Source organism: Nicotiana tomentosiformis, chromosome 12 (assembly GCF_000390325.3).
Source record: "Nicotiana tomentosiformis chromosome 12, ASM39032v3, whole genome shotgun sequence".
NCBI classification, from domain to species: Eukaryota; Viridiplantae; Streptophyta; class Magnoliopsida; order Solanales; family Solanaceae; genus Nicotiana; species Nicotiana tomentosiformis.
The window spans coordinates 32,873,133-32,889,538 of NC_090823.1; the positions used below are offsets into that span (position 1 = coordinate 32,873,133).

General features: G+C 35.5%; 1 protein-coding gene across 2 annotated transcripts; it reads left to right on the plus strand.

The window, feature by feature from the left end:
• The first annotated feature begins 2,987 nt into the window (after positions 1 to 2,987).
• LOC104094138 (uncharacterized) lies at positions 2,988 to 10,301 on the plus strand. 2 transcript variants are annotated; one of them, XM_009600006.4, is made up of 6 exons: positions 2,988 to 3,344; positions 4,227 to 4,412; positions 4,971 to 5,087; positions 5,171 to 5,320; positions 9,355 to 9,413; positions 9,891 to 10,301. In XM_009600006.4, exons 1-6 carry the CDS (start codon positions 3,168 to 3,170, stop codon positions 10,024 to 10,026), a joined length of 825 nt encoding a protein of 274 aa, XP_009598301.1. In that variant the 5' UTR covers positions 2,988 to 3,167; the 3' UTR covers positions 10,027 to 10,301. The 2 variants fall into 2 exon arrangements, with proteins under 2 accessions (XP_009598301.1, XP_009598302.1); XM_009600007.4 differs by having other exon boundaries at positions 2,994 to 3,344; positions 4,198 to 4,412.
• The last annotated feature ends 6,105 nt before the right edge of the window (positions 10,302 to 16,406 follow it).

The window sequence follows — 16,406 nt, forward strand, 5'->3', positions numbered from 1 at the left end:
CATGAAAGCTTTCTCGGTACCAGGCTGAGGTTAACCAGCTTGAGGCTGAGGTCAGGGAGCTTGTCGAGAAGAGAGACATATATAAGCTTCTTAACGAGCAATACGAAGGTGTCGTCAAGAGTCTCCGGGCCGAGTTGGATGCGGCTCAGAAGGAGCATGCTGACTTGTTGGAACAGGTAAAGTTTCTCGAAGTTAGCAATGAAGACTTAGTCATGGCGACTAACGACCAAAACTCACAGGTTCATCAGAAGATTGACCGGATCGACCAACTCCGAACTGAAATGAACGAGGTTCAGGCCATGGCCGATGTCTTGAAGGGAAAGATGGATTGGTTGGCTTCGGAGAAGAAGACCGTCCGGGAGCAGCTGACATCGGTAGAGGTCCAACTCCGAGTGGTGAACTTGGGCAAGAATTGGAAATAAGCTACAACCTCCAAATGTCATGGCCAACTTGGGCTAAGAAGATATTAAAATGCCAATAGAATTCCAAACAAATAGGGTCAATCACCGGAATGAACCCAAGAATAAAAGGGTAGGTGTACAAAAAAAAACTAAGACAACGACTAGTGACATGTTCCTCTTCCTGGGCAACCAGGATACCAGTTTGTTGGTTGCAATAGCATTCAACCCGAATAAGGAGAAGATATTTCAACTTAATAACAAATGATAATTTATTTACGTAAGAGTTGTGGTTCCCAATTTACCCTACGGTCTTGTTCTACTTGTTGAGATCAACCTCAAAATCCATTTGTTTTGGTAGGATTTCCGAAACTAACGGTTCAGAAAGCTAAACTTTCTATTTTGCTTTCTTCCCTCTAGAAGGATTTTTAGGTTTCTTCCCATTTCTCTATTTCATGCATGTAACTTCGTCCAGAAGCTCATCAACGATGGTGGTACATCTCACATAATTAGGGCTTGGAGGAATAGAGGCTCCGAATATGGAAGGTCAAGGTTAAGATTCTATTACTTTAGAATAAGACGCTATGAATATGATGAAGGATTTTTTGAAAGTTTCAGAAGATTGAAGATTCAGCAAAGGTGAAGGGTAAAAAAAAGAAGAATAGAGTTTCATATTTATAGGAAAAAATAATTCATCTCTTAATTATCATTCCAAAAAATGTCACAAAGCTATGATTACCTTAGAAACCGTTGTACAAGAATTCATGAAGCTATCATCGCCTGGGAAATCGATGTTAATGTCATAGTCAATCAAAGTCTGTCGCATGCCCTAAGCGTTAAATTAAAACTGTGTATGATGTCTCAATCACAGGTTATGTCACTTTAATCTCGGGATAAGAATGATGCTTATGATATCTTTTTCGCCAATTAAGGGAATTGATCATGGCTTTTTTCCCGCCAAAAAATCTTCTACTTCTTGAAAAATTCTCGAGAATTACTCGAAAAGTGGGGGACTATTTATATTGGTAAAAAACAAACTTAACATGTGTACCATTCAGGAGAGGATACATGGCAAATATTGTCTAGACAACTTGCATGTAAGCCGATATATAAATCAAGCAATCAAAAAATTGAAGACTGATAAAAGACTAATCGGAGAATCAACTCAAGCATTTAGAGAGAAGAACGAGTGTCTAGAGAATTAATGAGTGTCCGGAGAGTTCACATACAAGAACAAGAGCATGTTGACATGTTCCAAAATATTTGAGATTCACTATTTACTCGGCGGTTATAAGAGTTAGTATTAAATTAACCGCTACAAATCATTCTGATAGCCAAAATGAATGAGTAAAATGGTAGCGTGACCTAAAAAATGACAACTCAGATTTATCATTATAAAAACCAATATTTATTAATTTTAGGAGATCATATGATATTCTCGAAGTCTCAATCAACATCAGAAATCTTATTGTTCTTGACGAACTATTTTCTTCTCTTTTGGCAATTCATTGATTCTGTGACCAAGCTGTTGGTAAAATCAAGCTTTCGTCTACCTTCAAATAATAAACTTTCATCTCTCTTCATTTCGTCAATTTATGATTCTATTGCATATTTATCTTAATTGTTTAACTATTTTTGATTGAATCAATTACTTTTGGTATACATTTATAAATTTAATTATTTTACCCTAATATTCAAATTTTAGGTTAAACATGCTTACTTAAATATTCTTATAAATATGACCTTTCACCACAACTACATTTATTGCTCCCGCCACATAATACAACTATCAGACTCCACCACACACTTCTCACCGTCAACTACCTTCACTACATGCCACATTGTACATCCCATCTCTACTACCAACCACCAACAACAACCATCTCTATCACTAACCACCTCCACCTCCACCATCAACTATTACAAAATATCACCGTTGACCACCTTTAACGTCTCACCTTCATTTCCAGTCACCGCTAGACAACCGTTATCTCTTGCTACTATAGCGCAACGATTTTATCTTAAATAATAATAAAAACGAATAGAGCCTTAGAAATATTAGTAGAAGTGGAAAAAGAGAGAAAGTAAATTAAGAGATATGTGTAGTTTTTACCCATTAGCTTTTTCCAATTCATATTGAAGTAGAAAGAAATGATTTGCATCAATTTCCTAATTAGATGAAGAAGATAATGACTCCACGTGGCTTTCCTTGAAACCAAATATAAATGAGCTATTGGTCAAAAATCAGGTAAATTAAAATGGTAAAGCAAATTATAAGTTATCACTACGAGTAAATGCTATTATCTTACTTATTGCGAGTTTTAAGTGTAAATATCTTATTCTTTCTTGGGTTCTAAAATGTTTTTTTCTCTTTTGGGCTTGCAAGAGACTCGTCCAAGGATGTCACTCACCTTAGTTGACTACACTAAAGGGAGTTGAGGTAAGAAGTTTTAGAACAAAAAAAAAGAAAAAGAAACCCCATAAAGGAAGATTTTTTGTGTTAAGAAAACAGAGAAAAATAATGTACTAGTAAACCACAAACACAAAAGGGAATAATAAAAAGGATGTCCTTTTGTCCAAAGTTGTAAACCTATCATCTCTCACCTCACATGTCCGTGTGGAAGACGGAAAGAAAGGGGAAAAACTCAAAAAGGGCTTTGGATTTCAAGAAAAGGGGTTAGCAAAAAGTTGCCAAGAAAGTTCTGCTAGCAAAAGCCAATCAAATAGTTAAGTATTAGTTGTGGGCAAATCAAGAAAGCCTGAGAAAGAATGCTAACTTCTTCATTGAGGCTCCCCTTTTTGCCTCTTCCTCACTCCCGTCTTGCATTTTCCCCTTTGAATTTCAATAAAGTTGTTCACTTTAACAACCCCAATTGTCCCGTCAATTCTGTGTCATCTTCCAAAAGATTTGCTTCAACAAACTCATCTTCCCATGGACAGCAGACGGTATTACTACTACTTTTCTCTATGTGTTTATAGTTAAATGCATATATTGGGTTTTTCTTGTTGTAATTAAGCTCGAGATTGACTTTTGTGATAATTGGAAAATTGGGTTCTTGATAATTTGGTGTTTGATGGGAGAAAAACTCAAAGCTTTATTATTGGTCATATGTAATATGTTGTTCTGACTTGTCAAAAGAAAGTCATATGTTGTTCCCTAGTACTTTTTATTTTATTTTGGATAATATTGGCTTGAGATGAGTTTATATATTATAGAGTAACATGGTCAATGATGACTCATATAGCCGACCCCAACTTGCTTGGAACTGAGGTGTAGTTGTTGTTGTAGTCATATGTTGTTCTCCCTTTACTTGAAGTTTGTGGATGTACTGTTAGCTAGCTCTTGCTGCTGTATGCTAACTGTTGCAATACTCACTATTTGTTGTAGAAATTAAAACTTCCTTGTATCAGAAAGTCAAATGTTTGTGGATTTGAAACAGGCAATTATATGTTGTTTATCATGGTTGGTTATTGTCATTTGCTTAGGTTTGTGGCTTTTGTTAGCTAAGAAAGAAGATTCCCATTTCATCTAAATTTGTTGTCTTCTTTTTAGTTTCTACATCAAAACTGAGCTTATTCATTCCTGTTGTATTGGCATTTTGTTAAAGCGGAAAATAAGGTTGTTAGAGAAAGGCAACTTGATGATTAGAATGAAAGGATGAGCTTTAGTCTCAAATTGTGTTGCTGTTTTAGGCTGCATAAATATTCAGTAACAGCGCCAATCATACAAACTAGAGGTGGCTCTCATGATTATGCATTTTCATGCATCAGTTGGTTTTCACTTATGATTTACTGCCAGGGGCCTCTGTTTTCTATGTGCTGGTATAGTGGCCAGATGGAGAGGCTGAAAGCAACGATAAATTGAGGAATGAAAATGATTATGCAATTCAGATGTTTGGTTCTGATGACGAACTCAGCTCTCAGATTCCAACTCAAGCTCAGTCTGTTGTTGAAGGATCAGGATCAGTTTTGGTAACGGAGTATAAGCCAGTTCCAGATGTGGACTATCTGCAGGTTCGATGTGGTCTTTTACTTGGACGTTATGTTATACTTACCTGTATCGAATTGGAAATGTGATGAGATTTAAGAGTCTACTGTTTGAATAGTAATGATCCTTTGGATATTTATTACCTGAAAAAAGCTATCTCCCCTTTGGCATTTAACATTTCCTGTTAAGTAGATGAATCTGACAGATCAGATCAAAGTGCAAATATTTTCTACTAAGTCACGAGTTACTTGTAACAGTGGTCGGGTTATTATCTCTTTGATGTAATATTTTAGATTGAACTTAAGAAGAACATTTATTACTATTTCAATTTTGTTTTATTTTCTTATAATGAATCGTAAAATAATTTAACTTGACATGTTTAAGACGTAAGTTTCAAAAGTGCCTTTTCGAGAAAAAAAGTGGTTTTTTTTTTCCAAAGTTGAGGTGTTTGGCCAATTCAATTGTTATTTTTAACCAACAAAATCTACTAGTTTGATGTTTCTTAATGTGTCGGTGAATGTACTTATCAACAATGGTGTATGAATGTGTAAATAAGAGATATATTGCTCCTTTCATGTTTTCAGGAGTTGTTAGCAATTCAACAACAAGGTCCAAGAAATATTGGCTTTTTTGGGACACGAAATATGGGATTTATGCATCAAGAACTTATTGAGATTTTAAGCTATGCCTTGGTCATTACGGTATGGTTCTCTTGTGTTAGTTGAAGGAGATAGTGATTAACGACTTTAAGCTTTTCAATGTTTTTTCTTCTTTTTTTTCTCAGAAAAATCACATCTTTACTTCTGGAGCAGCAGGCACCAATGCTGCTGTCATTAGAGGTGCTCTTCGTGCTGAGAAACCAGAGCTGCTAACTGTGATATTGCCGCAAAGCTTGAAAAAACAACCTCCGGAAAGTCAGGAGCTGTTGTCTAAAGTAAATGCATTTACTTTCTTTTTGGTTGCATCTATTCATACAAATCGCGCTTCATTATGACAGAAATATCACTGATGGCTATCTTACCATTATCAAAGAAAAAAAGAAATGTCACTGATGGTATCACACAAAGCAATTTGCGAAAACGATATATTGTCTATCTTGATACTGTCATTGGAATGATTGTTTCCTCCCTTTTTAATAAACACAGTCATTGCACTGCTTCTCGTGGATATAGTTATCTTTAAAAAAATCTCTTCCTCTTCTTTGGTGGGTTTTTGGTTAAATTGTTAGATGTAGAGGAGATGGTAAATCTCTTATCCATAATATTAACTTCTCACTTATCCCAAAAAATAAGTCTTTCTCCTTTTGTTTAATCCTTTCTTAAATAGAAGGAATCATTATTGAGAGCTGCTACCTCTGGTCTTTTCTATGACTGTATGTGCTTTTTAATAATCAAACTGTTGTGTACTGAAACATTTAGAGTCAATATCTCCTGGAATATTTTGTCTCAGAGGCTAAATTACTGAAACTGTTGACCTGAAAGCCGATGAGCATACTACTGTGCATCTTATCAAGCTGTTATATACACAAACGGCGCATGTATTTTTTTTTAAAATTTAGGTGCAAGCAGGAGCTGTAAAAATTAGCTGGAACAGATCCGGGGCCCCACACACCATTAGGTCTTCTAATTTTTGAAATGTACTTGTATGTCGTTATTGCTGAGAAAAACAAAAGAGGAGTTGCAAGAGCTAATTTCTGATGTATTTGGTTAGTGGAGCTAATTTCATAAATTCACCATACACTCACTATATCTCAATCTCAACCTATTTGGGTCGGTTGTATGCATCATTAGTTATGATTCGACTCTTTTTAGGCCCATTTCATTCCAATATAAATGATTTGACTTTAAAGAAAAATTAGGGGTTCTCTAAAGTCTAAAACTGTTTCTTTAACTCACTCTCTTATTCCTACACAAGTAATCAAGTTTCTTTGGCAAACGCCAGAACTAGTGTAAGTATAACAACAACAATTAAGCCTTGTCCCGACTAGTTGGTATTGTATATATGATTCGTTTGCTTCCACTATGTTCTGTTCTTAGCTAAGTCCACATTGTTTTTAGGAGGTTAAAGGTCGACAACTACTCTCAACCTTATTAGAAAGAAGGTCTATGAGACAACTGCTCTCAATGTGATTATAGGTTTAACTTGTCGTCTCATCGTCTTTTATCACCTTCAATCATCATAGTGTCACACCTATGACGCGGTGCATATGGAGGTTTACATAAGACAAGGCCAAACCGCCGCAGACATTGTTCTTGCATTTTATCTTCTATGTGTTTTAGCACCCTCTGCTTGATGTAATCATTTCTGATTTTGTCTGATCTTTTATGACCACATCCATCTTACCACAGGCATTGTACAATATTCATCTCATGGATATATTGGGCGTTAAAGGCCCAACATTCAGTCACATTTGCATTGCTAGTCTTACAACTGTTTTGTAGAGTTTACTTTTTATTATGTTGAGGGTTTTCCCTTCCTATAGTACTTACGAAGTTCTTGTCTATTTTTGCCATCATCTTCTAATTCTATATGGTACATCTTCATCTATCATGCTATTTTCTTGGAAGTCTGAGCTTAGATATCCGAATCGTCTACAGTTTTGCATCATATTCCTATTTAATTTCACTTCACCTTCATTATTCTTATGGGGAACTAAACTTGCGGCGTCAATATTTTGTCTTACTTCTACTTGTCCTAAGAACCTTTCTCTTTAGAGTTCTTCTCCATCATTCCAACTTTTGGTTGAGTTCCTCACTAGTTTCTCCTATAAATTCAGTATCATCTAAAAATCACATTTCACCATGGAATCTTTTCTGATAACCGAGAAATCCCTGAGGGCCATTGGCATACGATTCGAAACTCGATAGACAATGAGTCTGTTCCTCTACCCTTCACTTAAATTCCAAGATTTTGTCTGCAGCTAGATTTGAACCCGTGACATGCGTCTTACCCACACGTCACGTGTTGTGCTATTACCTCACCGTAACTGCATAAAAAAGTATATATTTGAGGCAAATCCTTAGTATACACCTGGGAAGCTCCTAAGTATCTTCTTATAGTGTTCTCACACTTGTAACTTTTCTTTTGTAAATATGTTTTATGAAACTTTTTATTTGATATCAACTCGTTTCTTCTTAAGCATACCACTAACAAACTATTTCTTGATGCTTTATTATATAATTTCTTTGAGTAAATGAATATCATGTGAAGATACTTTTCTTTCTACAAGTTTTCATCGATCATTGTAGCAAAATCTAGTATGTTGTGAACCAAGCAATATCAAACTATTTATCTATCACCCTTGTAATTGCCTCTATATCTATGTTCTACTCCATATTCATAGGACTCATAAGTTTATACTACGAAAGTTTGCAAACCTTTGAACATCTTTCACTCCCTCTATTCCATTTCATGTGGCACTCTTTCCTTTTTAGCCTATTCCGGAAAGAAAGATACATTTTATATCCGTAAACAATTTAACTTGATGTTTCAATTTTATCCTCAATGACATGCTTTTTTAGCTACAAATGACATGGCAGGTTTAAGATCACAAGTTTCAAGAGTCTTTCTTATTTTCTTAAACTCCATACCCGGTCAAATAAGTTCACATAAAATGTGTAACGGAGGGAGTATATATTAGTACCAAGGTACCCTTCTCTCCAATTATTTGGCAACTTCATTTTAGTTACAACTTTAACTTGAAATATTATTTGCAAATCAAGGTTTGTTTTACAATCTGGTCCATTATTTCACCTTCAACTTGAAATAGAGAATAACGTTTGAAAAGTTGATTTAAGGAGTATTTCAAGTGTAATAATGGTTTCACTCATAAAACTTCAACTTGAAAAAAGATATTCATGGCCAAACACAACTTCCAACTTCAAATACTCTTTATTTTCAATTTCAATCAAATATTGTCCAAACACCTAATATACATTGAAAAGCTTGGTTGCCATACTACTCCAGCCACTTCAAGAGCTTCCAAGTCTCTACTAGGGTACCATCCTACATGCTTTTCTACTCCAAAATTTTCATGGCATCCTTTACAAAGGGCAGCCCGGTGCACTAAGCTCCCGCTATGTGCGGGGTTCGGGGAAGTGCCGGATCACAAGGTTCTATTGTACACAGCCTTACCCTGCATTTTTGCAAGCGGCTGTTTCCACAACTCGAACCCGTGACCTCCTGGTCACATGGCATCAACTTTACCAGTTACGCCAAGGCTCCCCTTCCATGGCATCCTTTACAGTAGAACTAATTTCTATGATTGTAGCTAAGATTTCTCTCTATCGTGGATGTATATGCCATCCTCGTCATTTGTGTTGAGTAATTGATCTATCTCGACATTATAAGTTGAACGCACGGTTTTCATTATTTAGTTGCCTTCCAATATAGAGCTAACACGTCATGTAAGTATATCACATCCTGATTTAAACTCAAAATCCAGTTGAATTAATTTCTCTAAGTTCAAACCAACCAACTTCAGTATCTTTATAACCCTAAGTTACGATTTGTCATCAAATAGCTTTATAATGGTTGAATGCTGAAAATTAAAATTTGCTTCTTCTGTTGCTCCTTTAGTGGACACAAGTATTGGCAATCCAGAAGTTTTTGACAAAAGAAGGGGGTAAGCCGTCATTTCAACAATCTGAATGATGGAATTCAGAAATTATTAGTCTTTTCTAAATTTTATGTTTTGAGTAAAGAGGAAACATGTATGCTTAAGATGGTTTGCAAATATAACTGTTGATGAGTCCAAGTTTCAAGAGAGTAAGGAAGCAAGCTTCTTCTGCTTTATACATTTGAGAATTACTCTATAGTGACTTCTGATTGAATGCACGGTTGAATTTTGTTTCCATCAGTCGTTTATAACACGGTAAGAAGAGTTCAATCTTCAGATTGATGGAACAGAGTAGGGTTATTATCCGTGCTTCCAACAAGATCATAATGTTGACTTGCTTGGATTTGCAGGTGAAACATGTGATAGAGAAACCTCACAATGACCATCTCTCACTGCTAGAAGCTAGCAGGTATGCAAAAGAGCATCCTTTTTCGACTAATTATCTCCATTTTCTAGTTGAACTAGTTCTCTTATATGTTTTAGAGAACATGAACATCTGATTTCCTCTACACTTATCTATTCAAACATTTGTATAGTGAACTTGTATTCTTTGCTTGGCAGAAACTGCTTTCTATGATATGAAGTTCCCTGACTTTGTGCACAAAAGTATAAAAAGTGACGTGCTAATCAATATAATCCTCATACGTCATAACATAGTTATATTATACCTTTTCGCCCTCAGATTTCCCTCAAAGTGGGCAACTAGTTTTGAAGGAGCTTTTTATCACCATAGTCCATACCAACAATTAACACAGATTGTATACCTATCCTTTAGTCTTGTAGAAATTGTTACAAGTTGTATATGTGGCTTTTTGAATTGGGTTGAGGTACTTCACTTCTTACCACTATTGGATTGGGTTATTCTGAATTGATTTTCCTGATGTAGGCTGTGTAACATGGACATCATTTCCCAAGTGCAACAAGTTATTTGCTTTGCGTTTCATGATAGCAGATTGCTTATGGAAACATGTCAAGAAGCCAAGAATCTTAGGAAGATTGTCACTCTCTTTTACTTGGACTAATGGATAACAACAACACTCTGTTCATAGATTCTTTGCTATTGAGTATTTTCTCTGTTGATTAAGAGGGAATATACACATGCTATGCCCGTGTATGGAAATTACTGCAATGCAGAAATATTCCAATTCATGCCATATTCATTTAATAGAGTAGATGTCTCGTCGACTACAACATGAGTTATAGATGTAAGGTTTTTAGCAAATGAGGTGCAATGCATCCTTGTATTTCCACATATATCTTGCTCTAAATAGTTGAAGTATACATTTTGTGTTGCTTATGTAAAGAAAAGCTCATCTGTATGGAATATCAAATAAGGCCAATCTACCAAGTATAGATTTTTTTAGTATTACCTTGGTGGGAAAGTTATGGCCAGGTGATTTCTTCTCTTCTGCCTAAGCCCTGGTGAGAAGAGTTACTTTGTAAGCATAGGAGGTTGCAAGTATAGATAGAATAGTTGAGCTGCGCACAAGCTGATCTACACCATCGTTGTCCAAGAAAAAGAAATAACAAGATAGATTACGATGTTTAAAGTTAAAGGATACATTGTTGACTTTATCACCTAAAGTTTTGAGTAAACCAGGTTTAGCCTTCGCTAAAGTTTGTTTGCTTGAGTTGCAATCAGTTTCAAATGGTATCTCTTTTGTCTTGATTGTATCTCTATCTGTAGTAACCTAAAAAATTTGTCATGTCTATTTGCTTATTGGAGATTCTCAAGCCATCAGATCATGGTGCTTAAGAGCCTCTTTGGTTAAATAAACCTAGCTCTAAAACAGATGGAGATGGTGCCACCATATTTTATGTTCATTTTGTGACTAGGTTTCTACACTGAGTTTTATGCAAATTTCATTTTCTTCATCTTTTCAAACGGTACATTATCCCTATTTCTAACAGTATGTTGCCAGAAAATGGTCTTTTACAACTTTCTCTGGAATCAGCAACTCTTTTATTCTTTAATTACATATAAGGCCATTCTTTCTTGTGAGTTATGACCACCAGCAGCCAAAGGTGATAAGAATTAAGCCTTAATGTTTCTCATATTCTTTGAGTGATGCTCAAATGGAAAGTAAAGCGTTTGCAGAGAATTTACTAACACTTTGGGTGTGTTTGTGTAAGGCCCCGTAAAACTTTCTAATGGTTTAATATCTTAAAAGTGCACTAACGATATTTGCGAATAACGTTTTTGAGTGTTCAAGGAGACCTACTAAATCGAACACATTATTTGGTCATGGAAATGTATAAGAGAAATGATTTGGAGCATGTTGATGAAGTTTAGAAGTAAAAAGGGTTTGGTTGGAACAAGTTGGAAATGTTAAGTGGAACAGGGTGCCCTAAGTCGTGCATCCCTTAGACTTTAGACAAGTATAACTTTTTCAATATAAAAGTGTTTTCCAATGAATTTTGATTCTACATTGTTGCAAGGCCTTTAATATTTCCTAAAAAGTTTAAGACCTTAAAGCACGCCTCGAGATCTCCACTTTTTGTTTTGCGTGCCATGGATGCCCACAGACGAGGGTGTCATCATCTAAATATGATTTCATACTTATATGAAGGTTTGGAAGTGAATTGTGTAAGGACCGGTGAATTTTTACAACTAATTCGAGCTTAGGAATACAATTTAATTTAGACCCGAGCTACATGAGAACCGCTGAAGTGGATAAAGTTATTTGGATATCACCATAGCTATGATGTTTGAATATCATAATTAAGACATGCATAGTCTGGGAAAGTTCTAGGGGTTAATGTGATGCTCCGAAGAGATATGCTAATGATAAACCCATAGTCCACTCAAGAATGTGGAATATTAGGGATGGTAAATTCTTCAAACATGATAAAGCACATGATATGGTCAACGATCCTAGAAACTAAGGGAGAGAGAAAGGGATAAGAGTAAAGTTTCCCCATAGGGTTTTATATTTGTTCCAGTTTGATGACAATGGAACCCGAGAAGGCACTATAAAGTAAATGGGAAAGTTTTGTGAGTGTTCAGAATGAATTCATCATGGATTTGTGATTTAGTCGAAGTGCCAAGACACTAAGAAAGATGGAAGAGAGTGAGAAATAGATGTAATGCTATAATAATCCAAGAGTGCATTGGACTCGATAGAGAGCCTCTTAAGAATCTTAAAAGTAAGGAGGTGTTAAGTGATACATAGAAGGACAAACTTTCTCACGGATATCCCAACAAGTGCCGAGAGGCTTGCATGATGAATTCAAAACTAAAGGAAAGGGCCACGTAACATATGTAAGAGTGTAGAACTATTCACTAACTAGGAAGAATGAGGCATGAATGATTGGGAAAATCTATAAATTGAGGCGGTCATAGTTATTGCAAAAATAGCTCATACCAGCCTCGTGGACTTGCCTAGAGCACAAGTGTTAATAGAAGGCATAATAAACAAATCGTAATGCAATCGACTTGGGAAGTACTGAATATGAATTAAGAGATGTAGAGGGAGTTCATGTCTCCATATTACAATGGAATATGAGACTAATAATGAAGTTGTGGTGGTGTGGTTAACTCAAGAAACTAGGCACAATGATACCACGAGTTCATGAGAGATAGACAAGTGTGTGACACAGTAAGGGTATCAACAATGCATTAAGGGAGAAATGGGATAGGAAATCATGTCCTCGTCATAGAGAAAAGATAGTACCAGCATCCCGGCTAGACCAAAGGGGTGATCTAAAAAAGGGAAAACAACACAACCTACCCAAAGTACAAGGAAAATGTTTGAAATGAGTTGCATAGGTAGTAGGAGAGGATGAATACTTGTTACAAATCAAGCATGATTAACATAATAGCTCTCAAGCTGCAATATAAGGCAATGTCATTGGTAGCTACAATACTAAGAATGAAGTGAGTTACTTATTGAGGATGGAATTAGGTGGACTAAGTATTAGACTCGAAAGGAAAACAAGAGTCGTTCTATGACAAATTTGTGAGGATCTCAAGTTTCAAAGGAAGCCCTATACGGATAAGTGACCCTTTCGAATAAAATATATGAAGGATGTTGAGATGTGCTTTTAAGCTGTTAAAGAGTGACGAGGGTTCATAATAATATTCACAAAGGAAGTAAAGTGATTTCTTAAATCATAGTAGCCACATAAGAAGGAAAGAGAATGTGCTAAGAAAGGTCTCAGCACAATGTTGCTTTACATTTGACTCGATGTCGTGTAGGCTAATGTTATGAGGGTGTGTGCACAAGCCAACCGATGTTATTCATTTTAATTAGAAGGTCCTATAAGAAACTCGTCAAGTAGAGTCCTTTATTGAAAATTTGGAGAAACAAGTTAAAAGTAGTAACCTAAGGTTGTAACTCGATTCAACAAAATTATTGTAGAACTCAATTCCTAAGAGGTTATATGTAATAGAAATGTGATAAATATGTTCCATGAATGATGCGTCTTGTTCCAAAGTATGTACATGCAATATTTTTGTGACTCAATATCATGATAACATTATTTTTATGTTGTCTCTTTAATATAGAAGTCCGGATATGAAAAGGGAAGCTATATAGCATTCATAATGATAAAATTTAGTATATAGAATCACTATTGGGGCAATGAGTGGCTATATTTTGAGGAGTATAGGGCCAATGAAGGTAGAGGTTGAGAATTTTATCGTATATTGGGTTGTTGTTGCATTATGTGGTGCCTTGTATGGTAGGAGATGTAGATCTTCTATCAGATAATCTGAAGTTAGTGTATCAGAGTTGATAGAGCTAGACCTCATTCATTATGTTATGGCAGAAGTCAAGATTTTCAAGGAACGGTTGAAAAAGGCTAAAGGTCGCCAAAAGTCCTATTAGGATGTTCGACATAAAGATTTGGAGTTTGAGCAAAATGAATGGGTGTTTTTCAAAATTTTCTCCATGAAGACATTTTGTGATTTGTTAAGAAAGGTAAATTGATTCCAATAAGTATTGGGACTTATAAAATCTTGAAATAAATAGGCCAAGTAGGCTACGAGCTTGAATTACCTCAAGAGTTGTCCTCCATGCATCCCATGTTTCATGTGTCCCTGCTGAAGCAAGTGATTAGGGATTTGTCATTGATTGTCCATGTAGAGAATGTTGAAATTAATAAAGGGTTGACCTATGAAGAGGTTCCTTTTTTCATCCTTGATAGACAAGTTCGAAAGCTGAGAACAAAGGAAGTGGCATCCGCCAAGGTGTTATGGCGGAACCAACATGTGAAAGAAACGACTTAGGAGGAGGAAAAAGATGTGAAGATGAGATATTCTCACTTATTTTTAGAACAAGTAATAGTATGTAAATACTATTGGAAGTTCTTTTCTTTCGGGTATTATGTTTTATGCTCATGTATATGCGCCTCCATGGCTTGGAGCAGTTATGTAAGTTAATAACAATGAAATGACAAGAAATGGTGTGTTTAGTGCTATGTATACTTATGGTGCCTTGTATGGCATGTGGATATATTTTTTTCGTTGGTTTATATGGCTCCATGACAGGTGGATAGACCAATATACAAATAAGACTCTACCAATTGTTTTTAAAATTTAAAGAGTTAGTTAAATTTTTGAAGAACTAAGGCTAGAGGATGACTAAGATGATGGATCAGAGGCAAGGAGGATGACTCTGTACTTAGCACAGAATTGTGAGGTCTCAGGGATTTGATTAAGGTTTGAGAACCTAAAGGTGATGAATAAGTTGAAAGAAAATTTAAGTACTCGCTCTAAGGACGAACAAGGCTAAGATCCAACATCCGAGGATGAATATTCCCAAGTGAGGAAGAATGTAAGGCCCTGTAAAACTTTTTAATGGTTTAATATCTTAAAAGTGAACCAAAGATATTTGCGAATAATGTTTTTGAGTATCCAAGGAGACCTACTAAATCGAACACATTATTTGGTCACTGAAATGTATGAAAGAAGTGATTTGGAGCATGTTGATGAAGTTTAGAAGTAAAAAGGGTTTGGTTGGAACGAGTTGGAAATGTTAAGTGGAACATGGTGCCCTAAGTTGTGCATCCCTTGACTTTAGACAAGTATAACTCTTTCAATATAAAAGTATTTTCCAATTAGTTTTGATTCTACATTGTTGTAAGGCCCTTAATATTTCCTAAAAAGTTTAAGACCTTAAAGCACGCCTCGAGATCTCCACTTTTTGTTTTGCGTGCCATGGATGCCCACGGACGGGGGTGTCATCATGTAAATATGATTTCATACTTATATGAAGGTTTGGAAGTAAATTATGTAAGGACCGGTGAATTTCTACAGCTAATTCGAGCTTAGGAATACAATTTAATTTAGACCCGAACTACATGAGAACAGCTGAAGTGGATAAAGTTATTTGGATACTTGGGGATAATTATTTTATTAATCTTTATGTGTTGGATTAATGGGAAACACTTGGATATTAATTTAAAAGCAATAACACTAAAGAAAATATAGTGAACTATCTCCCCATAGCGGAACTATAGCACAAGAGGGAAACAAAAATTAGAAAACCAGTGAGCTAAAGCCTTATAGCACAGCTATAGCACCAGTGAAAAAATACTGTACATGGACCTATTAATACATGAGCGGGGAGAGAGAAAAATAAAAGAATTTCAAGACTATGACTTTTCTCTCTATCATCCATCCGGCCAAGGCTTCCAATACACACTTAAAGTGAGTTTTTAAGTATGTTTTTATGATGATTTCACTTCTCAATCACTAGTTACAACAAGGTTTTGTATTGGATTTCATAGGATTTCTTCAAAATCTCAAGAACACCCCAAAAATTGGCTTTCAAGATTTGGTCTACGAGAGGTATTCTTTCACCCTTAAACCTACATGGATGGATTATTAGTGAATATCTTAGCAAACAATAAGTATTAGCACTTATTGGATGGTGATTGGAAGCCATAAATACTTAACCTAGATTATTAGGTGTTGTAAAATTTTTGTAATGAGTTAATTAGTGAAATTTGGTAGATATAAGTTCATTGATGATTATAATGGTGCTAGGGAAGGCATTTAGTAGTCAAAGGATGTTGTATTATATCTTGTTAGTGGAAAGGAGGGATTGTTGGATGAAGAAACGCCATTACTAGAGGTAGTAGAATACTATGTACTCTAGGTATTTGATAAAATGCCAAAATAACAAAAAACCTAGATATTTTTACTAATATTAGTCCAATTGAATTATGTTGATGTAGATTGAAGTTGTAAGAGTCGTGGAGAGTTTTAGTATCACTAAATAGCTCCATCTAGGTATGTTTTCTAAACTTATCTTGTAGAATCGAATTCTATGATGTTCTCTTATCTTGTATGTTCATACTTCTCATGTTTCGAGTCATTCCTAATAAATCGAGTTATTCCAAATAAGCATTGTGTTGAAAGTTATATATATTTAAAAAGTGTTCCAATTGCTCCTAT

Excerpts from the sequence above, each read along its gene's own strand:
- LOC104094138 (XM_009600006.4), top strand. The coding sequence starts at position 3,168 with ATGCTAACTTCTTCATTGAGGCTCCCCTTTTTGCCTCTTCCTCACTCC. Across the intron at positions 5,088-5,170 it reads GCTATGCCTTGGTCATTACG|AAAAATCACATCTTTACTTC; the intron begins GTATGGTTCTCT and ends TTTTTTTCTCAG. Across the intron at positions 9,414-9,890 it reads TCACTGCTAGAAGCTAGCAG|GCTGTGTAACATGGACATCA; the intron begins GTATGCAAAAGA and ends TTCCTGATGTAG.